General features: G+C 46.7%; 1 protein-coding gene across 1 annotated transcript in view; it reads left to right on the top strand.

Annotated features, from left to right (window-relative positions):
* Positions 1–25,450, top strand: part of ARMC9 (armadillo repeat containing 9) — a 442,743-nt gene that overhangs the window by 39,693 nt on the left and 377,600 nt on the right. Inside the window, exon 8 of the mRNA XM_078667778.1 lies at positions 3,756–3,913. Coding sequence (XP_078523904.1) covers positions 3,756–3,913 — 158 coding nt within the window. The remainder of the gene's footprint in view (positions 1–3,755; positions 3,914–25,450) is intronic.

Below are 25,450 nucleotides of genomic sequence, written 5' to 3' on the forward strand. Positions count from 1 at the left end.
CAAGTCTTCAAGATTGAGTCCATTGATAAAAGACATGGGTAGGATAATGTGATTATTTAAGAAGGCCACGGCTTTAATATTATGTCTCAGTATGAAGGGCTGTGTACAGTTGTAAAGGCCACATTTGCAATATTTTATGTAGATATGATGGTCACCTCTCATCATTTTGGATGCCACATTTAGAGCAGTTTGTCCAGTTATGGAGGCCGCATGAAGAATATTGTGTCTTTCACTTAGAATACTAGGCGTTGTTTTGTATACCACATCTAGGGTACTGGGTCAAATCACAGAGGCCATATCTAGATTAGTGTGTCCAGGTATGTTTATGCTTAGTTTTCAGATGATGTGTATACTGCAGATCTAAATAGCTTCTAAGTGCATAGGTTTCAGTAAGTATATATCGAGACTGTCGGTGAATACATATTGACTGGAAAATTATGCAGACCTCAGGGGCTTAGGTTGACACACATACGTATGTCAAAAGAGAGGAACAGTATAAAATCTGCATGTTTAAGCGGAGGCTAATGGCAGTGTTTTCAGGATAGGTAGAATAGATGGGCCATGAACCTCTATCTTAAACTTATCAAACGTTGGGCATTGCAAATATCCATGGGGGGGGGGGGGGGGATTTTCGTAAAGCCTGAGACTGCTACCGCCAGTCTTAAGTACACTTTTAGAGTTTTGTATCTAGATATGAAACCGCTATCCGGAATAGAGGGGGATATGTATGAAAAACCCTTTAAGCAAGTCCTTAATAGCGTTTTTTTGTGAATCCCTATTAAGCACTCGCAAAATGGAATGAATGTATGAATCGCTATATTAATTGCGATTCCTTAATATTCCTTAATTGCGAATTGCAAATTGCGATTTGCAATAAAGGAATACCTTCCCATTCATTCCTATGGGCCTAGATACCCATAGGAATGAATGGGAAGACATTCGCAATTTGCGAGTACCCATTAGGTACCTGCAAATTGTGAATGCAATTTCAAGGGTGCAAGGGTGTCAAAGGGACATCCTGTTGCACCCCTGAAATATGTATGCGTGCACATGTGGCACACATACATGCCCTAAGGGCATGTATGTGTGGCCACATGGCACTTTGAAAAATGCAAAATGCATTTTTCGAAGAAATTGCAAATTACCACCAACTTGAAGTTGGTGGTAATTTGCGATTTCTTAAACCAAAATCGCACAACTTGGGTGCTTCCTGCATCACATTTAGGGAATCGCAATTTGCGATTCCTTAAATGCAATCGCAAAATAGGGAATCGCACATTTTGTAATTCCCTATTTTGTGATGGCCTTTTGGGATGATACATCCCAAAAGGCCTTTTCCTGTTCGTAAACGGTCCGATTCTGAGAATCAGCCCGTTTGCGAACCCGAAAAGGGCTTGATACATAAGCCCAATTGTGCCAAAATATGAAGGGTAGGTGTGCAATACTGTGTCAAGACTTGAAATCCAAATCTAGAGTGTAGAGTTCAGTTATGAAATCTACTTCTGGTGCACTGAGTCCCGTTGTGAAGGCCGCATGCTGAAGATTGTGTTCGACTGTAAAGTCGTTACCTGCAGTCGAGTGCCCAGTTATAAACGACACGTACCCAGGAACGTAAGAGCAAAGTGGAGACAGTAAAGCGACAGGTGACCATTTAAACCCAGAGCCCTATGAGGATATCATTAATTGGAATTTGAATACATTGGTGGAATGGAGAGCGTTTAGGTCCTAAAAGGAATGCTTGTGACCCTTCTTTGAAGTATTTATATAGCTTGAATCCAAGCAGGGGCAGTGGACAGTCTTTACAGAGGATTTTGAGATGAGAGAAGCAGAGGAGAAGAGAAAATGAAGCACTATGGTTAAGACATTCTCTGGTCTGGATGGTACTAGCGATGCTGTTTGAGGTGCCATTGGTCGTCACTGGAAGGCTAACGATAGGTTTCATGTTGGAGGAACACGCAAGAGGTGGTTAAAAAATGTATTCCTGAACTTGGAATGTTTCTCTTCGAAGCCTTTCAGAGCAGAGCAGAGAAAGGCTTCTGGTTCCTCTAGATATTTCAGCCTCATCTCAGTAGCAGACAGCATGTGACTGGTGTAGAGTCTTGTCACTCAGAATCTTAATGTGATGCAAACGCCCAGCGCCTGCCAGTGGCCTATGTGAGGAGGGAGTGGGCTATATGATAGCCCCGGAGATCATGGGAGCCACACAAATAATTATGCAATGTTTGAGCCTGGACATGCTGCTAACAGGTGAGACTCCTGCACTGTACCAGGCAGCACTGTGAGTAACTGCTGAGATGCCAGTAACATTGAGATTGGTAATTCTAGTGATGCGAGACTCCCTCGCACTGTAGGTGTTTACATTGTAACTAACTGGTGAGATGCCGATAAAGTCTGTGCTTGGAGGGCTGCAGACCTAAGACTCCCTTGCACTGTATGTGGCAGCATAGCGACTACCTGATGAGATGCTCGTACAGTGTGAGATTGGAGAGGCTAATGGTCCATGAGACTCCCTGGCACGGTATGTGGTGGTATAGTGACTAGCAGGTGAGATTCCAGGAGCTGTGAGATTGGAGGGGCAGGAGGGGAGTCTCCCTGGCACTGTATGTAGTGGTATAGTTTCTAGCTCGTGAGATTCCAGAAGGTGTGAGATTCAAGAGGTTGCGGATGACTCCCTGGCTCTGTGTGTAGTGGTTTTGAAGCTAATGGGTGGGATGCTTTTGGTAATTGGAGATTGGTAATGCTTCTGATATGTGAGTCTCCTTAGCACTGTATGTGGTGGTAGAGTGACTAGCTGGTGAGATACCAGGAGCTGTGAGATTTGAGAGGGAGGAGAGGAGACTCCCTGGCACTGTATGTGGTGGTATAGGGCCATATGTATCAACAACCTGATTTGCGATGATCAAATAGCGTTTTTTTAGAAATCGCTATTTGAGAATCGCAAATAGGGATGTATGTACAAAATCACAATTTTTTTGCGATTTCTTAGTATTCCATAATTGCGATTCGCAAATTGCTAATCGCAATTAAGGAATACTTTCCCATTCATTTCTATGGGTCAGGAGGCCCATAGGAATGAATGGGAAGTTATTCTCAATTTGCGATTCGCAAATTGAGAATAATTTCAAGGGTGCAGGGGTGTCCAAAGGACACCCTGTTGCACCCCGGAAATAAGCATGGGTGCACATGTAGCACACATACATGCCCTAAGGGCATGTATGTGCTTCACATTGCACTTTGAAAAATGCGAAAAAGTGCATTTTTCAAGGAATTCTCAAATTACCACCAACTTGAAGTTGGTGGTAATTTGCGATTCCTTAAGGCAAATTTGCATTTTTTTATGCTTCTTACATTGCATTTAAGGAATCGCAAAATTTGCGATTCCTTAAATGCAATCACAAAATAAGGAATCACAAATTTTGCGATTCCTTATTTTGCTCGCAGATTTCTTTGATACATACCATTTAGCACTAATGCGTTCGCAAACGCCGAAATTCGGCGAATTTCGGCGTTTGCGAACGCATTAGTGCTTGATACATATGGCCCATAGTGACTAGCTGGTGAGATTCCTGTGACTAGCTGGTGAGATGCCAGAAGGAGTTAGATTGGAGAGGAGACTCCCTGGAACTCTATGTGGTGGGTTTGAGGCTAATGGGTGGGATGCAGCAGTGCTTGAGATCAGTAATGCTGGTGATATGTGAGTGTCTCAGGCAGACCTGCCCTGCGCTTCTAACGATGCTCCACTTTACTCTTTGTAGAGGTCCTCCAGCATCTGCAGCAGCAGCTCTCGGAGGTCGATCACCGCGCCATCACCTACATGAAGCGCTTCAACAAGCTGCAGGCTGACTACCACAACCTCATCGGGGTCACTGCCGAGCTCGTCGATTCCCTGGAGGCCACAGTCAATGGCAAGATGGTAAGGAGACACAGCATTTGCAACACTCACAGCAGACGTGGGGCATGAAAAGTCCATACAGGCCTCTCACGACACGTGGAGGCTGGCAATATTCATAATAATCTGTAACACTATAGGCGTTTTGGAAATAAATATACTCTGCACCAGGAATGGGAACCTGTGTGCCCAACAGCTCCTCCAAGACCTGCTCAGACCATGTGACATTGTAGATAAGCTCTCTTCCCTGCTTGACTTGGAGAGTTATAACATACTGGCACCATCTTGGCTGCAGGCACCCTAGGAAGCCTGCCATGACTCTCTTCAGAATCTGGAGTCATTTTTGGCCATTTGATGTTCTCTCTGGGCATGGGAGGTTCTGTTTGGGTGTTGAAGCCCTCCCTGGGCATTTGAATCCCTCCCTGGTCATTTGAATTCCTCCCTGGGCATTTGCAGCCCTCCCTTGGCATTTGAAGCCCTCCCTTGGCATTTGAAGCCCTCCCTTGGCATTTGAAGCCCTCCCTTGGCATTTGAAGCCCTCCCTGTACATTTGCAGCCCTCCCTGGGCATTTGAGGCCCCCCCCATGTCATTTGAATTCCTCCCTTGGCATTTGCAGCCCTCCCTTGGCATTTGAAGCCCTCCCTTGGCATTTGAAGCCCTCCCTTGGCATTTGAAGCCCTCCCTGTACATTTGCAGCCCTCCCTGGGCATTTCAAGCCCCCCCCCCTGGTCATTTGAATTCCTCCCTGGGCATTTGAAGCCCCTCCCTTGGCATTTGAAGCCCCTCCCTTGGCATTTGAAGCCCCTCCCTTGTCATTTGAAGCCCTCCCTTGGCATTTGAAGCCCTCCCTTGGCATTTGAAGCCCTCCCTGTACATTTGCAGCCCTCCTTGGACATTTGCAGCCCTCCCTGGACAGTTGAAGCCCTCCCTGGACAGTTGAAGCCCTCCTCCCTGGACAGTTGAAGCCCTCCTCCCTGGACAGTTGAAGCCCTCCTCCCTGGACAGTTGAAGCCCTCCTTGTGCCCTGCCTGGGCATTTGAAGCCCCCCCGGGCAATTGAAGCCCCCCTTGGGCATTTGGGCCCTCCCTTTGCATTTGAAGCCCCTCCCTGGGCATTCAAAGCCCCTCTCTGGGCATTCGAAGCCCCTCCCTGGGCATTCAAAGCCACTCCCTGGGCATTCAAAGCCACTCCCTGGGCATTCAAAGCCCCTCTCTGGGCATTTGAAGCCCCTCTCTGGGCATTTGAAGCCCTCTCTGGGCATTTGAAGCCCCTCTCTGGGCATTTGAAGCCCCTCTCTGGGCATTCGAAGCCCCTCCCTGGGCATTCAAAGCCACTCCCTGGACATTCAAAGCCCCTCTCTGGGCATTCGAAGCCCCTCTCTGGGCATTTGAAGCCCTCTCTGGGCAGTTGAAGCCCCTCTCTGGGCATTTGAAGCCTCTCTCTGGGCATTTGAAGCCCTCTCTGGGCATTTGAAGCCCCTCTCTGGGCATTTGAAGCCCCTCTCTGGGCATTCGAAGCCCCTCCCTGGGCATTCAAAGCCACTCCCTGGGCATTCAAAGCCCCTCTCTGGGCATTCGAAGCCCCTCCCTGGGCATTCAAAGCCACTCCCTGGGCATTCGAAGCCCCTCTCTGGGCATTTGAAGCCCTCTCTGGGCATTTGAAGCCCTCTCTGGGCATTTGAAGCCCCTCCCTGGGCATTCGAAGCCCCTCTCTGGGCATTCGAAGCCCTCTCTGGGCATTTGAAGCCCCTCTCTGGGCATTCGAAGCCCCTCCCTGGGCATTCAAAGCCACTCCCTGGGCATTCAAAGCCCCTCTCTGGGCAATCGAAGCCCCTCTCTGGGCATTTGAAGCCCTCTCTGGGCATTTGAAGCCCCTCTCTGGGCATTTGAAGCCCTCTCTGGGCATTCGAAGCCCCTCTCTGGGCATTCGAAGCCCCTCTCTGGGCATTCGAAGCCCCTCTCTGGACATTTGAAGCTCTCCCTGGACATTTGAATCCTTGCCTGGACTTTTGTGACTGCATCTACTCATTTGAAGCAGTGCCTGGGCCTGGGCATTTAAGAGAGTGCCGGAGCACGTATTTGTTCCCAAATAAACAATGGCTTTGCCTGGGACCACGATAGCTGTTCTTTTACAGTTCAACAACTGGACACTCCCAACTCAAATTCGATATATAATGTTATCCTCAAGCACAGGATGTGACTGTACCTGGGGAGCGGATGGATATGATCCTGACAAATCATGGTCAGCCCAGCATCATCAAGGAAAAATCTTTTTCGAATTTAGTTTTTTGTGAATGAAATTTGCGCTCTCTATGTTGCACTCTTGGTCTGGAATTGGCATGAGTCTCACTGTGAATTTTAGTGAATCTGGCTGATGGCTGTGCGTCTTGTCCTACTTGAGAGCGCTTGTTGTGACCTCTAAGCCATCCTGTCATGCCTTCAGCAGGGTGCTGCAGTAAGCTGAACCCTGCCCTAATGCCATCCTTCCTTTACCCGCTCTTCCCTTATGCTGGTAACCCTCTTTAGTCCTTTGATTTTACTCTGGGGCGTCTACTAGCCCCACCGAGGTGTACCGAGGGCCTACAGTGATATCAAGCAAAGCAACTCCTCCTAATCTCTCTCCCTCGTTTGAAGAGGAAGTCTCTTTCCTGCACGTGCTGTGTGTCCTAGTGAACCACAAATTTAGGAAAGGGTATTGAAACGCGAGACGACCCAGGGGTAAGCAATAGTTGAACACAAGAAAAAGATCAGCTTCAGCAAAGCCAGTAGGTTTTGCTTTGGCAGGCCTACCATTTATTTATTTATTTATTTGCAAGCATATGCAATAGACTCTAAAATGATAAAAGTAAAAGCATATGCAATAGACTCTAAAGTTATAAAAGTATAATCATATGCAATAGACTCTAAAATGATAAAAGTAAAAGCATATGCATCAGATTCTAAAATGATAAAAGTAAAAGCATATGCAATAGACTCTAAAATGATAAAAGTAAAAGCATATGCAATAGAGTCTAAAATTATAAAAGTAAAAGCATATGATAAAAGTAAAAGCATATGCAATAGACTCTAAAATGATAAAAGTAAAAGCATATGCAATAGTCTAAAATGATAAAAGTAAAAGCATATGCAATAGACTCTAAAATGATAAAAGTAAAAGCATATGCAATAGACTCAAAAGTTATAAAAGTAAAACTATATGCAATAGACTTAAATTATAAAAGTAAAAGCATATGCAATAGATTCTAAACGTAAAAATGCTACAGACTCTAAAATTATAAAAGTCAAAGCATATGCAATAGACTCTAAAATTATAAAAGTAAAAGCATATGTAATAGACTCTAAAAATATAAAAGTGAAAAGCATATGCAATAGATTCTAAAAGTAAAAATGCTACCGACTAAAGCATGTGTTAAAAAAAAATTCAAAATCATTACAAAAAATAAGTTTTAAAAAACATGAAAAGAACGCAGACGTTGCCTTTCCACCCCTAGCACTATGGTTTACTACGTTTTAAGTGAATGTCCACATGCACAAGAGCAAAGTGCTGTGACTCACAGGGAAGCGAACCAATGACCTACGTGGGCTGATCCATTGCCTCATGCTGTAGGCTGAAGTGTGCGGAAGCAAAGTGTGACCAGCACTTGAACAGTCCAATAGATGAAGAGGACATGAATTATTATTATAAAATGTTTTAATGTGGCTGTTGAGACCTCTAAGTAACATCTAACTATAGTTGTCTCTAGGCCTGACCTAAAAAGGACCGGTTGATCACATACAGTCCAGTTCTCCTACATTGTTGATATCCTTTCAGGCAGGGTCATCCCTGAACCGCTGCCTCGTCTTGTCAATCGCCCAGGTCTGCTGATGTGTATTTGTAAGTGTGGACAAATCTATAATCAACCCCTCAGCCTTGGGCTCGAGCAAAATTTACACAACTTCTGAATCAACTTTGGTACCTAATCACATCTTTGGTGAGGCCTTACCCTCTCCTCTGCTGTGCATTGCTGATACTTGGACACCTGCGCTGCGCCTCACATATATTTTAGTTTGAGAGGCCCTATAGTGCTAACAACTCAAAAACAGGGGGCATCTGGGCTCTGCACCAGAAACTCTACCAACCTATCAGAAAAGAGCAGCAAAATGACAAAAAGTCGTGCTCCCTTGAACTTATGGGAAGTCTGACGCCTTTTGGGTTGTCCAGGACAGAAATAATTTCAAGGGCCGCTCGACCCACCCTCATTCAGAGGCGCAAACCACTCCACCATCTAATTGTTTATTATAGACCGTGCCAGCGGAATTATATGGCAGTGGAGGACCAAATAATGCGGCAGGACTGACTAAAGTATGTGTCAACAAAAAGCAAACTTTGCAGCGTAATGTGGCACATTTTGTGCTAGTATTACTTATTTCGCCATTTTTGTTTATACAGGTTAACATTGGGCAAAATTTCACCTTCACTAGTTTAACTTCCAAATCCAGCGGTGACAAGCCAACTACCTTTGTGAACTGCCTTCCAGTGCAGGGCAACGTGTCTCGCTGCATTTATAGTAACTCTTGATCCATTTGAGATCGAAACAATTTGTTGTTGAGATCTGCAGATTATGCAGGTGATGATGGATTGTGTGGCAAACACAGCAAATCCATAATTATGCGGACAATTCTGATTCCGCAAAGTCGCATAGGTCCAGTGGTCATTCTTATGAATGTCATTGGCGCTGCCTGCCTGGCAATCTATCTCACTCTCCAAAGAACTCCCAGTGGCATCACTGGCTGGACCTGCCACAAGCACCCCACCCGTTGATCCAGCTGCTTCCAGGCAGCAAGAGCAGTGCCAATGCGAGCCAGGGACCTCCGCTCCACCTCCTCTAACCTCTTGCTACTACAGGTGTCAATGCAGTAACTGATGGCAGACCATTTGTCATTGTTCTGTATCTGCAGCAGTAGCAAGACCCTAGTCTGCATTAGGGGGTTCAAGACGCCTGTGTGATGTCGGTGGGCTCTAGGCACTCATGCTCAGATAAAGGACGACACTGACACTAGGTAGGTGGTGCATAACTGGCCACGAGCACATGCACCCGAGCCCTTTTATTAACAGGGTCACCTGCCCGGTGATGCCTGTGATGGATGGGTGTGGGGTGGATATAAACACTGCCCCTAGGAAGGACCTGCTATGTGACGTGTCCAGCAGGACACTACATTGCTCCCAAAATCCAAAAGAAAAACAAAGTCCAACCTGTGGAAACAAAACAACAATAAATTGGATACCAAGTAGACATTTCCGCTCACGTTCATAATTTAATCTGAATGCTTTAGGACACGAATGCTTGCTCAGAGACGTCAGGGACCTTCCGGCTGCACGCTGGCTGGAGTCTTGTTCATTGTGTGGAGCTGGCCTCCTCTGCTGATGCTCCAAATGATTTATGGTTAGTGTCAACATGTTCAAAAACAAGGTGCATCAGGAGCATTGTCGGAGTGCACTGCGTAGTATCCATTTTGGCGCATGCTTTGGTGATGTTGCTTGGCTCATTGAACATGTCTGCACCCTGTTGAGGTCTCTGCTACAAGGTCTTGCTACCGCCTGTAAATCTGTTGGGAAGGCAGTGTCAAGTCCATCTCTCGCGCTTGTGGAGGGCCCTTGGATGGGTTTCCACAGGGCTGTGTTTGGTCTGCTCTGGGGCTGCGTACGTGCCACATCTGAGCCACTGCAAGTCCGCCGAGAAGCCACTGCCTGGTTGCTCGTGCAACTGCAGAGGTACATGAGTCTTGGTCAAGACTCGCTCTCGCCACCGGGATCGGGGTGCAGGCAGGCTGAGCAGCTAATCTCTGGTTGACTGACTCTTCCGAGTGTCACTGGTGCTTCTTTTCTGTAGTTCTGATCGCGGTGTTGGACTCCACTCGGGGTGTTCGATGCTCCATGGATGGTAGGGATAACAGACTCAGACCGGGCTGGCATGCTGAGGTTGCCAGTCGTGTGTCGAACTTCTACTGTCTGGAGCGATGAATTCCCTTGATAGTGGAAGGCATTCTTTCTGGGGTCATCAAGCAGCTTGGATTGATGGTGGCTAGATGCACACATTTTTTCTTTGTGGAAGCATCTGCCTCCTTTTGCCTGGATATTTTGGGTTACTGAGCAGTCAGTGACTGTGTCTGGACAGATACGCTGGGAAGCGTGGGGCAGAGACTTGGTTCGCACGTGCGTGTTGGTTACTTTTGGTTCTCCCTCTGTGAAGTCGCCAGGTCGTCCTCGTTTCAGCTCTGTGGCTTGCTGCTTGTGTGTCTAGATGTGCTCCATCAGCAGGCTGAGTCTTCTTGAGCGTGCCTTTCAGGCCTGGCTCTCTTGATCTTCCCTCCTGGGCTTGGTTGGTCCACAGGTTTCCCAGTGTGACCCAGCAGGTCACACTTACACTTCCTCCTTCTCTTTCTTTGTGGTGCTTTTGCATTTATCTTCTTTCCAATGATGCAGTTGAGACTTCTCGTTGCGAGTCTCTTGTTCTGGAAGCAGCGGCGTGCAGCATCTTTGGGACAGGCCAGAAGGGCCTCTTAGTGGTCAACAATCTCTGGAGTATGTGGGTGAGACTGCCTCCATAGTCCGGCCACCAGTCTCAGGTATTGAGCTCCAACCATGGCCGGACTGGGATCCAAAATGGGCCCTGGGAAACTGCTCGGCCGGCACCCCCTGGGGTGGTGGGGGGGTGCAGCCGAGCAGTTTGTTGGGCCGGATTCAGCCAATTTTGTTACAGGGGGCCGATATTGCCAACCCCTGGTAACAAAAACGGCCCCCAGGGGCCCAAAACCGGCCCCCACCATAGCAGCCCACCGGGCAAATGCCTGGTGCCCACTACGGCCAGTCTGGCCCTGACCCTGGCTTGGTGATGATCAGGGCAGTCGCTGCTCTGGTTCTCCTCTTCTTCTTGAGTGCAGTGTGGTGTCTGGCCATGTGTCTTGTGTTCCCTCTTCTGGGACCTTCTTATAGCTCCTACTCTGGGGTGTTCCCTCTTCCGTTGGTAGTAGGGAGTTGTGGTTGTGTTCCCTTTCTCTGGGTGGTGCAGGACTTACGCCTTGAGGTGTTGCTGCCATCAGGCAGGGTTGGTGTGCTTCTGTCCACTTTCTGGTCTGGCCTCACTTTCCTTGGACCTTCTCCTGCCAGGGGTTGTGTCCATCTGGCAGAGTTGGACCACCAGTGTGGTGTTTCTGAGGTTCTCAGTCTCTTTAGTAGGTGGCACTTGGTGGATTGTACCTCATGATCAATGTTTTCCTATAATACCTCCACTCCTTTGTTGCATGGAGGCCAGGGTCTGAGCACTCTCCTCCCTTTCGCTGCTCGGCTTCCCTGGTTCTCTCTTCACCTCTGGGGTGTTAGGCTTTGGGCAGAGCTGTGGCGGTGCTGACGGAGACAATTTGGTACTTTGGTGCTTCAGAGGCACGGTATCCATGTTGTGCCGCCTATCTGTGTCTGAGTGTTCTCTCGCGGCGCTCAGATTGCCCCCATGCAGAGGGGTTCCTGTTCCAGCCACGACCTGGTTGGGTCACGCTTCTCTCTCTCCCCTTACCTCTAGTTGGGCCTTTCATCTTGGGCCCTTTGACTGCCTCCTCTTCTGCAGACCTGTGCCCATCTGTTCTACGGAGTGTGTGCCGGTGCAGAGCCTGCCTCAGCGAGAGCTGTTTGCCTGGTTATGTTCTGTGCCTCTGGGCCTGGCTGTGTCCCTTTCCTCCCTTTGTCAGTCTGTGGGCTCTGTGTCTTGCAGCCTGGGCCTGCAGCTCTGCTTAGAGACTGTTGGTGACTTGGTGCAGACCCTCTTCATTCTGGTGTGGGCAGCAACCTCTCAGGCCTGGCTGTGGCTGAGGGGCCGTGCTGAGGGCTGTATGGTGATTGCTACAGAGTTCTCTTAGTAGGGGCCTGCCAGTGCAGAAACACGCCCCTGAGCGTGCAGAGCAAACACAAGGAGATGATGGACGAGGCACTGAAACTTTTCAGACACTCACCCCCAGTCACAGATCTGGGTTGAATTCATCATCGTTCTTTAGCTCACTTTGTCACCCCAGTTCAGACATGGCCTTATGCAAATCAGTCTGACCCTGAGCCTCATGGGAACAGTCCAGACCGAACTGCCAAGCCATGTCTTCCCTGGACCAGAAACAAGCATCCTGGGACCAGTTTCTGGCTAATCAGCCGTCATCAGCCAGGCTTGCTTGAATCCAGTGGCAAAGTGAGCAAGGGACCCACGTCTGGGCACACCTAGGTGGCGGTGTTGGCCTCCTGTAACTCCGTCTCTTGTGTTTCTCTTTTTTCCCATGGTCTCTTGATGGGCAGTAGGGAGTGTGTAGTAGGTGTGCAAAATACCTGTCCTGCTCCAAGTCTGTGACCGCTGCCTGTGCTCGGATGGTGCAGTACTGCCTCGGGGGGGTTGGACCCACAGATGTGCCCTCATGATCGCAGGTTGGTTATTCGAAATGTCGTCAGGACCCTGAAGTCCTTGCCTTTGAAGATTATTTCGTCCTTTACTCATCTTTCTGGCTGTGCAGTGCGATAGTTGTCAGGACGATTTTTTTTCCAGGGCTCTTTAATATCCGTCAGTGCCCAGTAGATGGCGCTGCTGCCTCACTGACACAGCAATCACAGACTCGTGAATAACAGCTGGCTTTGCACATGGCCGGTGAGCACCCGAATTACCAGCTTGATTTCGCTGCGCCGAGATTTTTCTCTCCCACGAACACAAACTCCTGTCAAAAAGCATAAACCCAGAATCATGTGTCACGTAACCTCTGCATTCTTACCTGGAGTCAGAATAGAAGTGATTCCCGCCATTTTCAGAGACTACACACAGCCCAAGGTACCAAATACAAAGTGATTTGCTGCAGTCACTGCCTAACCTTAGACACATGGCGAATGGTACATGCAGTAAGGTACTTCAGTTACTGATTTTTTTGCTGTACTCCATAAAATGTGATAGTGATATAGCGGCTTTTTATGTCATAATAATATCTGGTATACAGTGCACTTGCCAGATTCGCCATCAGACTACCGTACAAAACAAAATATATGGAATAAAGTACCCCTGCATATATTAGTAGGTCAGTCAAAGTCACCTTGGTGTTCTGCGACCTTATAGAGGAACCATGCCGGAGGCCGGGACCCTTATAGTCACAGACCATCAAGGTCCTGCGTTATCCTTACCATGTGCCGCGGGGGGAGTTTACTTTGTATGATACTTAGAACTTCTAGATTTAGGACAGGTGGTACTAGGTATGAAAATGTACTGGGACACTCCACCAGAAAACGCCCTAAAGAAAACCACCAGACTCAAGTCGCCTTCACGAAAAGCAAATTATCAAAATGCAAGCTTGTCAATGCAAGGACTTTAGTAAAAAATAGACTTCTCATGCACAACTTAAACACAGGCATGCACCTAGGCTGACTGTTCCTAACAAGAACAGGGCTAGCTGACGAGTGCCCAGTGCTTAATTTGTAAAAGAATAAGTGTCAAGGTCCAAAGTTTGGTTCAGAACCCCTCGGCCGCTGCTATAGAACGTGTGGTTGTCGAACATCAACGCTTGCCTATCCTTCATTCCACCTCAGGCTTCTTTTTCCACCACCAGATACTCTCTGCCTCTTTATCTCACTCTTACAGGTGCCTTTTTGTTAGAAATTGTGTTTCTGGTTGGCAGAGGTATGTACCCTGCCCAAGCAGGGACCATATTCCTAGTCGAGTTAAGTTGGATACGCACTCTAAATTAACCTCACTCACCCTCTGGTATCTTGGCACAGAGCAGTCAGGCTGAAGTTAACGGGGAATGTGTAAAGTATTTGTGCAACACTTCAAACAGTAAAGCTGTGCAAACGCCGCACAAAAAGATACCACACCTGGTTAGAAAAATAGCGCTTAATGTAATGAACAAAACGAGACCAAAAGAACAAAAAACCAATTAGTAGAACTGGAGTTACGAATTTTAAAGAGTATCTGCAAATATAGTGCTTAAAAGCATAAAGAGCCTTCCGGGACTATCTAGTTGCGCTTCACCGAGTCAGTTCCAAAAGTTAAGGCTGACCGCAATGGAGTGCGCGTCGGATACAGGGATCAACCTTGTCCTGCTGAAAAAGTATCGTGGTTGTAGGATACATCGAGGTCAAGATACGACGAAGCGACATTGAGTCTTGCAGCCGGCAATTCGATGTCCTCGGAGCCGGTGATTCGTTGCTGCTGAAATAGATGCGTAGGTTCTGACCGGTGCAACAATGGCGATGTGTGGATGGATTTCCAAGGGCCCAGGATTGAATTGGTACCGTTTGGCAGGGCAGACCTCCCAGATGGCAGAGTCCATGTGTTGTCGGGTTGCTGGAAGTCTTTGATGTCTCCGAGACTTCAGTATAGGAGGAAAGCAGCCAAGCTCTTGGAGTCACTCTGGGTTCAAGTGGTGTATGTCAAGTTCTTCTCACCCAGGCAGAGAAGCAGCAGGCAACAGGCAGGTCAGCGCAGCAGAAAAGCAGTTCTTCCAGTGCAGCAGTCTAGCAGAGTGGGAATCCTTCATCAACACAGCAGTCCTTCTTCCTGGCAGAGTATCCTCAGGTCCAGAATTCTACTGAGTTGGTGGTGTCAGAGGTCTAGTACTTATACTTGCATGTTTGAAGTGGGTAAGACTTCAAAGAGAGGTGTTCTTGCGCAGGGTCCCTTCCCTTCCAGCCCTGGCTTTCAGACTCGCTACGGGGGGGAGGGGGGTGCAAGCCTTTGTGTGGGGTCAGGCACAGCCAATTCAGGTGTGCCAGCTCCTCCCTCCCATCTTGCCTAGGACAGCCATCAGGATGTTGATGGCCCATCAGTCACACCCAAGCTCCCTATGTGTGTGGCTGTCTGGAGAGAGTGCACACGTTCAGCTGTCACCCACCCCAGACGTGTATGTAGAGATATACAGACATTTTAAAATTGTTAAAGTAAGAAAAGGCCAACTTCCTAAATGTGGTATTTTCAGACTTGCAACTTAAAATCCAACATACGTTGTGATTTTAAATTGTGAGCCCAGAGACACCAAACTTGAAAATCCAATCTTTTCCCAATTAGACATTGCAGTTCTAAAATGTGATAAGGTAATCCCAATGGTAACCCGTGGGCAAGATAGGCCTTGCAGTAGTGAAAAACGAATTGACGAGTTTTTCAGTACCTGGATATATAAAACTTTAAAAGTACATGTCCAACTTTTTAAATACACTGCACCCTGCCCTAAGGGCTGCCTAGGCTCCATTAGGGATGACTTGTATGTATTAAAAAGAAAACTTTGGGCCTGGCAAGAGGGTTATCTTTCCAGGTTGACATGGTAGTTTAACTGCTGCACATGCAGGCTCTGCAGTGGCAGGCCTGGGACATGTTTACAGGGCTACTTAAGAAGGTGACACAATCAGTGCTGTCGGCCCACTAGTTACATTTAATTTACAGGTCCAGGGCACATGTGGTGCATTTTACTAGGGCCTTGCAAGTAAATTAACTATGCCAATTGTGGAGAAGCCAATGCTACCGCATTTTAGGGAAACAGCAGAAAGGGCCATTCCAGCACTTTTCAACTCTTCTTTCTGCCTTTTCTCACAATTTTCTTATATTTCTCTTCCTCATTCCTTCCTCCTTTTGTGCTTTATTTTTCTCTTGCTCTGGATCAAAGTTTGTAGGTGAAAAATAAGCGCTTGTCTCCAAAATGGAGTGCAGGTGGTCCCGACTTGCAAACACCAGCTCAAACTAAGCACTGCCTAGGGCTGAATACCTTTTTTCTGCATGCAGGAATACCAGCAGGATGGGCAGATTGTTTGGCGGCATTTCTTCTTATTTAAAAAAAAAAAACTGGAAAGGGGTGGAGTGTGGAGTAGTAATGAGGTTTACTGTTGGAGGTAGAGCTCTGCAAGTCTTCTTGGGGAGGAGAGGTAAGGAGAGTTAGAGGGCCTGGAGGTTTGTATTCAAGGTCAGAGAGGCTAGGAGCCTGGGCATCTTTGGGATGGGGTCAGTAACCATACATACTGATTCCACAGTGGTTGAGTGTAAAGCTGTATATCATTTGTAAAATAAGTTCCAGGTCCTTGACCAGGAGGCCACTGCAGGTTGCAGCACCCATCGCCCCTGTCATCGCTGCCAAAACAACTACTAATCATCTCTCTCACCTGCAAGTGAGACAATTCAGATTATTCAGGTCCCCAAAGCTAAAGGAATCGCTGGGGAGGCAGGTAGTAATAATTTCCAATATATATTGTATTCATAAACAACCTTTGTTCTGCTCATCTCGGACTTAGGCGAGCAGCGCCACAATGTAGCAGACTGTCCTAAGTGCAATGTTGACAATTTAATGTCGGTGCCGAGCACTGTAAACCAAATGAGCACCGGTGCTGAGCACCGCAAACAACCAGCTCAAATTAAGCACTGGGGTAAAGTGTCAACGATCCGTCACCACAACCGGGAAAGAAAAGAAATGTTCCGTGCTGCAGTCAGTGAATGACTGACTGAAAATCATCACACCCTCAATTAATTCCTTGCATTTTGATAGCTACTTTATGGACAGAAAGGAGACACAATACTCCAAGTTTGCTGGGTGATGGAACAGGAATGTCCGCTGTGTGATGTACAGTGCCACCTGCCCTCCGTGCCCAAACTGTGAACCTGTGATCCCAGTGTCTTGATATTTGGTCCCATGTGTGCACATAGATGTAGGCATTGTCAAACCCATCATTTGATAATGAAAGGTTCTGGACCTAGTCCTGAACCCTGTTGAGTGCACCAAGTGCACCCTCTTAGTGACAGGAAACTACGGTCCTATTCACGGCTCATGCGTGGAGTGCAGTGGTGACCGCATATGATAGTTTGTGAATTATGATCACCGGATTGTACCTGTGAAACATGAAAGTGCACTTACAGACCCATTTATATAACAATCTGCTGCTCACGATGAACCAGGAATCTTGAAAGTGACATCCTGCGTGTGCTAGATGTGATAGTGTGCCGTGCCCGAGTAATACAAACCTGCAGGTTCCATTTTGGATGCCCACAGCCTGGACCAGAGTACAAGACTGAGGAGAGGTTGCTTTATCCAGAAAGCATGTGTATGGCTGGCATCTCCTAGATGGGAAGGGGAGCACCAGACGCTATGGTGAAGAACGCAGAGACAGGCTTTCTTTAGAGGTGCCAGGGCCTTTCCTGATACAGTGGCTGTAAATGACTCTGCCAGCAGCTGTCAATAGGAGATCTTAGGGAGTATAGGAAGAGACCTGCAGTAGATGCTTTTAAAGTAAGGAGTCCTTTAAAGGGGCACAGATTGCTGCCTCTCCTGATCTCTGCAACGGGGAGTGTTAAATAGCTCGGTGCAGCCTGTTCTTGCCTCTTTGTACTTTAATGGTGGGCACTCCACCTGGGTAGAACATACTGGCAGACAGAGGCCAGGCGTGGAAGGTGGCCTGTGCAGGACACATGAAAAGGGAACTGACCCAAACTGATTTCAAAGAAGCTGTACTGGAACGCACAACTTCTGTCTTTGATACTGGTATAAAGATGGGAGCTCAAGACCCATCGTCGTTGTTGGGGTGTCTTCTGCAGACGAGAGAATACTCAGCAGAGTTGTTGGGGACTACTAGGCAATCCGTGATTGATGTCATATTGACAGCCAACTTCCCAAAGGCGAGGGAAGATTGCCTACTGTCTAATTTGAAAGAGGAATCATTGGATTGCACAGGATGCCAAAATATTGTGCCTGTGAGCGAGGGAAGGAAGCCTGCAGGTGGAGCGGATTTATACGGAACGGCTCTAATTGACCCTGTCATAGAGTCCGTGCAACGTACTTGCTATGCAAGTGCGGACTCGCAGTACAGCTGGATTGGGCAGTGCCATCTTAATAATTTATCCCCGTCGTAGCCTCCAGACACCTGAAGTGTGGTGCCTGTGTGGTAGGTCAGACTGTTTCCAGGATAAGCACCAGCTGGTGGCAATGTGCCCCACAAGTGGACTGCGTAACCACTGCACTGCCAAATTTGTAATTGACTTGCACCAGTCTGGAAGACTAAGCAACCTGAGAGGTGCCCTTTTTGGCAAAGATAGGGTCTGGCCTCCTCTGTACTGAAGAATCGTCATTTGTGGGTGAGTCGCCGTGGCACTCATGAAGAAGCGCCAAGTGCTCACCAGAGTGTTGGAGTGAACCGCATTGTCAATTGAGTACCCACTGGAGCAGTGGGGTGAGCTGGGTTCTACAGCCGGCTGCACTGGAAGAGGGCCCTCGTCAGAAGCCTCAGTTCCTGCTTCAACCCTCAACGCCGTACGTTGGGTGGCCGGCTTCCATGTGGCACCTAAGAAGACTGCCGTGTGGTGCCTGGAGGCTTTTCGGGCTGGTGAGACACTGCTGCTGCAAGAGTGCTATAAAGAAGAGCCCCCGCGTATTCGTGCATTATTGATTGTGTCGTGGAATTATATATTTTCTGCATTATTGATTACTTGTCTTTTCTACAAAGTGAAGCACTGGTTCGGACATTGTCCTTATTGTGCTGCTGGGGCAAGAGCGTTATTGATTCTTGAGCCTGAGTAACCCCTACACTAACCTCCCTGAGAAGCCTGCGACTGCTCCTCCTCGCTACTACAGAGAGTCAAGAGCAGAAAGGGTTGTCAGTGAGCCAGTTTCCAAGGCCATAGTAGGGTTGGCCCCAGGACAGAAATGGTAAAAGGCCTCCACCCCCACGGTTGTGGCCCAGTAGCCGCTTCTTGAGCCGTGGCCTCCTGAACAGGGTCTGACACCCAGTTTATCTCAAAATATTTGCCATTTGTTAAATTTTTTCGGTGGATGCTTTATAGCAAAGCTAGATTTGGGATTAGAGTAGTGTGATTTGTTATTGGAGGTGCTACGTACGGTGTAAGAATTTTTCCCAGGCCTCAAAGCTCAAACTGGTCTTAGCAGTTTAACGGGGAACTTCTGATCGTAAATGTACACACACACCCATCTAGTGCTTATTATATCTCAAAAGGCCCACTGGGAGGATTATCCTACACAGAACAACAGAACCATGTACCTCACTTTATAAAAACATCATTTTTACTGCATGTTGTTTTTGCCATTTGTCACTGCAGACCTACATTCTTCAAATTTCGGCCTAAGGACATGTCTGTTCACAGTGAGCATTTATTGAAATAGTTGGCCTTTAAGCCCTCATTCTATAAACAGTTTCTCACGCTCGGCTTAAATTCTAGGGATCATTTAAACCGCCTTCTGCGTATGTGTTTTCCGGCAGGTGAGTGGATCTGGCCTTGTCTGTCTCATCTGTATGGTTTTGATGTATCACCACAAATACCTCATTGTGTCTATTGATCTCTAAGCTTTTGACCTGATGCAAGTTTCTTCAGACCGGAGCAGTTGCAAAATATGGCGTATGTCATTAGCAAATTGTGTGTCACCCCTACTACCGGTGCATTGTATGCACCCAATTTTGTATGCTGAAGAGACTGAGCTACATTATATATTCTTAGATCCATGACGAGGATTTGCGTTTCTTGGATCCTAGGCAGACTGTAAGCCTCTCTACATTTCTCCGGTATCTGCTGTATTCTGGCCATGCCAAGATGTCAGTAAGATCTGATGGTACTCCAGCCTCCAAATTACTGTAACAGTGACACAAACCAGGTTGACTAAAGAAAAATTTAAAAAATAAAATACAGACTGGAACTTCTGATCAGTCTTCGCCTACACTGTACCGTGGACATGTTGGACTGTTCCAGATCGGCGTGTGACCTTTGTGATGTCCCCGATGACTCTATTTTCTTTGCTATTTTAGCCAGATGAGGAAACTACTCAACTGGAGATGCAAGCCAGATGCCAACACAAGAGGAAATGTTCACCAGCCTTATCCTTCTTTGTCACTGTGCCCCATGAAACTCATTTTATATTTCCAGCGACTGAAGAATTTGAGGGGATGGTTAATGCTTTTCCTGCGTTTACTCCTCAGTGTCCACTTGGTTCGATGGCACGGAAGGATCTTGTTATGGTAAATGTAAGGAAGAAATCATTTTTGAGCTCTGCAGTAGTGTCCGTGTTCCACATCTCGTTGATAACTCTTGATCGCAAATAGTTCCAGAACCTGCAGATCTTCTTGATCTTGTACTGTAGATCTGACTTCAAATTTGTTCAGCCGTGTCGACCGACTGGTGTGTGGGTCGCTGTGATTTATTTGTATTTGTAGTGCTCTTGTTATCTATGTGTACATTCCTTGCTGTCTTTTAGAAGTCACTCTGCAGTTACAAGGGTAAGACCTCAAGAATTTTCTAGACTGTTAGCTGCATACATGAACGCCGAGCAGGATGGATTGAGCCGCGTCCCAGATTCAAGGTAGTGGGCCCCCCTCCCTTCTTCACCAGTCACTGAAAAGGAGGATAGAAGTTGTGGACTGACGACACAACCCCAGAAATCTTAAATTCTGGCGAGTATTGGGCCATCCTAATTACCGGATCCATCACCAGTGTAGCCAGGCCTGGCACCAGGTGTAGGTTGCCACGTATTGTCCTGATGAAGACTCGCAGCGGAGGCCGCAATCACCCCTCTTTGCCTTAAGTCGAGTCGAAACGTCGACGCTCTCCCCACACAGACCTGTACCAATTGTTAAAAATGCATTGAGTGCCTATAATAATTTACAGATTACATGTAAATTAGAGTTCATCTGTGGACAGGTCTACTTTGTCTGGTCTTGAGTTGCCAGTGTAACCAAAATATTTAAGTGTTCTCCCTTTACTCTATGATTTACACTTTCCACTACTCACCACCACCACTTTACTATCCCCCCTTTCCCCTTCTGCGCGCAACCTATGTTCATTGTAAATAAGTACGTGTATATTCAAAATAAATGTGTATATATGTTTTGAATTGAATTGGGCTAAAGTAATTATTTTAGTCTGTGTGCTCCGTTTAGTTTTTTTTAAACAAACATGCATAAAGAGGTATTTAGTGCATGGATTTAGCGATATATGAGTATTGGATACCAGTGTTGTTGAATCAGATACAACACACATTGTGAAATTGAATTGTTTTCTGGATTAAGCATTGGTCACGGTCCATCTATGTATTCCTGCATGCATGATGGTCGTGTCTCATGCCTTCTTTTACCTCTCATCTGCTAACCCAGGAAGGTAAAATGTGCAAGTGCCAAACGAGGGACTGCATGGCTCAGAGATGAGGCTCGAGGCGGCAGGGGGTGGGGATATGCAAGACCACTGCTCGAATGATGACACCACAGACCTATGCGCTATATGTGAAGGTGACACGTTCCCAACTGTTACATATGAAGAACACACAGTGCACAATGAGCATCATGCTCCCTTCTCAGTGAAAAATACTGGGTTTGGAATGAAGAAAGAAAATGTGCTGTAGTGTGTACTGGTTCATCAAAAAATGTTTACTGTACATTTCACTATGAAAGATGCGAGCGTTGTTGCGCACGTGGATGTTGCCTCCATGCTCGGGGTCGTATACTGCGTAACCTGAAGGGTGAAGGCAGTTGTTAGCACTCGATGGTCACTGCGGTGCACATTGGTGGTGTTGAGCTAGAGCAGGTCAGATCAGCTCAGCTGTGTGGAATAGTGAAGTGAGAAAGAGAGCCTGGTGTCAGAGGCCTAACAATGGTTCAAGAAGCAGTTTGCCTAAATATACAATATCTGCACATAAATCAAGCAAAACTATTAAACAACAATATAACAAAGGAAAAGAAATAGAGAAAAAAAGGGAAAAGAAAACGAAAACCCATGTGCAGAAAAACTTTTTCTGGAAAAATATATCACACATTTATTACAGATTATAAAACAGTTAAGACAATAACGCTCATGACCAAAATGCTGGTATACAAACAGTACATATCACTACGCCGTCGACGCTTATGTGGCCAAAAATTAACGGAGGACACATTAATCTTGTACATGTTGTTCCTTTACTGTAACGTGTATTTTATCTTTTGCCACTTGTCTGGTTTGTAATATGTACTGTTTGTATACCAGCATTTTTATTTATTTATTTACTGGTTTGTATATCTCTGGAATCGACTCCAGGTGGAGTATCTCTGTGCTTTCGGAGCCGGTTAAAACAGAGGTGTGAAAGAATAGAGGCTAGATCTCATTTCTGAACAGTATAGTTTTTAGGTGTCTCCTGAATGTAAGATGTTCTTTACACTGTCTCAGAGACAGAGGGAGTTTGTTCCATAATGTGGGTCCTGTGATTGATAGTGCTTTGCTCCCATGTCTGGCTTTTTTAGCACGGGGGACCACTAAAAGAAGATTGTTGCTGGACCTAAGCGATCAAGTTGGGATATAGGGAACAAATTTGTTTTCAAGGTAGACGGGCCCATGTCCATTTAGACATTTATGGATCAGACAACATATTTTAAATTTAGTTCTCTGCCGGATTGAGAGCCAGTGCAGTTGCTCAAGGAGGGACTTAGATGCAGTTCTCGGGGGACATTGAGGACCAGACGTGCTGCCGTGTTCTGAATGACCTGAAGCTTGGCCAATACGCCTTCGTTGGCAGAAAGCAACAGGCCATTACAGTAGTCGATCCGACTTAAGACCAATGCCTGAACCAGAGTTCTTCGAAAAGTATCAGGTAGTAGGGGGAAGACTTTGCGTAACAGGCTAATGGTATGGAAGCATATTCCTGAAATATAATTAACATTCTGTTTGAGTGACAGATCCTGATCCAGTCGGATCCCTAAATTCTTCACGACCTGTTTGGGACTGGGAGCTATTCCCAGGTCGTGTGGCCACCAATCTGGGGTCCATAGTATTTTGGCTTCTCCAAACAGCATTACCTCAGTTTTACTGACGTTGCACTGAAGGCAATTGGAAGACATCCAGTGTGCCACTGCCTTCATGCCTGATGAGAAAGAGCTCCTTACATCAGCGGAGAGAGTCTTGAAAGGGAAGAGGAGCTGCGTATCATCAGCATATGATACTGGGACGAATCCATACATGCGCATCACTCTTGCCAGGGGTGCCACATAGATGTTGAAAAGGGTTGGGCTTAAACAGGAGCCCTGTGGCACCCCTTTAGAAATCTCTACCTCCGCTGAACGATACGCATCCATGGTGACTCTCTGGGAGCGATCGGATAAGAAGCTCTTTAACCAGAAGGTATCTAATGAATATGTATCCTGCTTCAATTCGGTGTCCACCTGAGGGAACGCCGTGTCTGTGGTGATTGCCTTATTAGCGCAGACTATTTTATCATAGATTTAATCTATTTTATTGGTGAAGAAGCAGGAGATTTCATCACATAGATATTGGGAAGCTAACGCAGAGGATTTGCATGCTACTGGCTTGACAAATGTTTGTACAATTTGGTACAGGACCATTGGAGAGTTCCCTGCAGCTGTGATTTGTGATGCAATATGAGTTTTACGTGCTATACGAATAGCTTTATGGTAGATAGATAGTGAATCCCAATATTTATTCTTATCCTCTATCAAGTGGGAGGTTCTCCACCTCTTTTCTAGTTTCCTGGCGGTTAGTTGTAGTGTCCTAAGGTGGTCGGAAAACCAGATTTCTTGTTTGTTAGCCGGTCTGGGTCTGAACTGTTTCACTGGGGCAATCTTATCTATAGCTTCCTTAGTTGCTCTTTCAAATTTTTTTAGAGTAGTTCCAATATTTTCCTTAGGGAAAAAGAAGGGGGAGTTAAACTTTTCTTTGAAGGTGGTATCGGTAACTTTGTGCCGCTGTCTACGTACACGGTAGTAGGATCGGGCGTGAGGGGGTGGGCTTGGAGTAGGGAATAATAAATTCAACAATAAAATGATCAGTCTAATTAACCTGTGTTGCAGGTGGACAGGAGACTGATGAGAAGTTAGATAGGATTAGGTCCAGGGTATGACCTGCCCGGTGTGTGGGCCCACAGTTACGTTTTAGTAGTCCTAATGAGGATAGGTCGGTTAATAGGGATTGCGCCTCGCTGCAATCCAACCTATCGCTATGTACATTAAAGTCCCCTACTAATATGAAGTCGCTATCATTGTTGACATGTGGGGCCAGTAGCTCAATCAGCATGTTGACAAAATTAGTGCATGGTCCAGGAGGACGATATACTAGGGCACCCTTTTGACTTTCTTTGGGGGACAGAGTTATTTTGAAGACTAATAGTTCGATTTCTGGAGTGCTTAATTCTTCTAAAACCGAAATATTGATTTCTTGTTTATGCACAATAGCAATCCCACCACCTGTTTTAGTGGGGCGGTCCAACCTAACTATTTTATAGTTATCTGGAATTCCCAGGGTTATGGCAGGGGTAGAGTGTGGTTTTAACCACGTTTCCGTGAGGTAACACAAATCGGGTTGCTTAGAAGAGATTAGGTCCCACACCTCCGCGGTGTGTTTGGAGCGTGACCTAATATTACAAAGGATGTTTTTCCTCCCCGAGGGAGTATGATTGTTTCCAGCAAAAATATTGATCTCATGATTGATTGGTTTAGGACATCCAATGTTGTTATTGTCCCTCATATGTGTGGTAAACTGAGCGTGGCAATGAAGGCAAGAAAATGACCCCTCTACCTCAGGGTATTCCCCACATCTTCAGCCCTGTAATGGCTCTGAGTTAAGTCCCAGCAGTACCTGAGGAGTATAGGTTATCCTCCTAGGAGCGAATATTCGTACGTCAGTTGTAACAGCCCCCATGGCCCCAGGCCACGTCCTGTCGCGGACGGGCGCAGGCGGGCAGGTCTTTGGCTTGTCTTTGGCGCCGTCAATGGCGCCCCTCTGCGCGCAACCGCTGCGCGCTTTGACCGACGAGTGGCTAAATAGCCCTGTGAGGAGTGCTGCTAGAGCGCTAACCGCTCGGCTGTCTCGGGGTTGCTGGGCGTGTGTCTTGCTCTTGTCTACCCCGCCCTCCGCTCAACGGTATTGGATACCGAGTCGGACCAGGGCGGGTAGGCTGGAACACCAAGCAAGACAAGGACTGGGCCCCTAAGCCCCTTACAGTTCGGGGTGATCGTAAGTACACTGTCAGTGAATATATTAAAATTAGCGATCAATTCTAATACAACACAGCGTGAAGATGTTTAAAGTATATGGGCAAATTAAAAGCGGCGCAAGTGACTTTATAATTATTAGATCAATTTATCAGTGACACAGATTCTTCCGCTAGCTGTTCAGAGTGCTCCGCTCTGTAAATCGTTACCTGGCACCAAGCGGGGTCGGGAGACACTGCCACTGCCACTGTCCTCCCCTTACCTTTGTCTTGAGCGTTATTGTCTTAACTGTTTTATAATCAGTAATATATTTGTGAACTATCCCCTAGATTCATCAAAGTCCCCTTTTGCGAGTCTGTAATAGTGATTATTAAGGAATCGCTATTACAGACTCTCAAAACGGGATTCATGTAACAATCGCAATTTTTATTGCGATTCCTACAGCTTCCTTATTTGCGATTAGCAAATTGCTAATCGCAAATAAGGAATGACTCCCCAATTTGCTAATCGCAAATAAGGATGCGATTTCAAGGGTGCCAAGGGTGTCCAAAGGACACCCTGTAGCACCCCTGAAATGGAAATGTAGCCTGATGTTGCGTATACACATGTCCAAAGGACATGTGTGT

This window comes from Lissotriton helveticus, chromosome 11 (genome assembly GCF_964261635.1).
Source record: "Lissotriton helveticus chromosome 11, aLisHel1.1, whole genome shotgun sequence".
Lineage (NCBI taxonomy): Eukaryota > Metazoa > Chordata > Amphibia > Caudata > Salamandridae > Lissotriton > Lissotriton helveticus.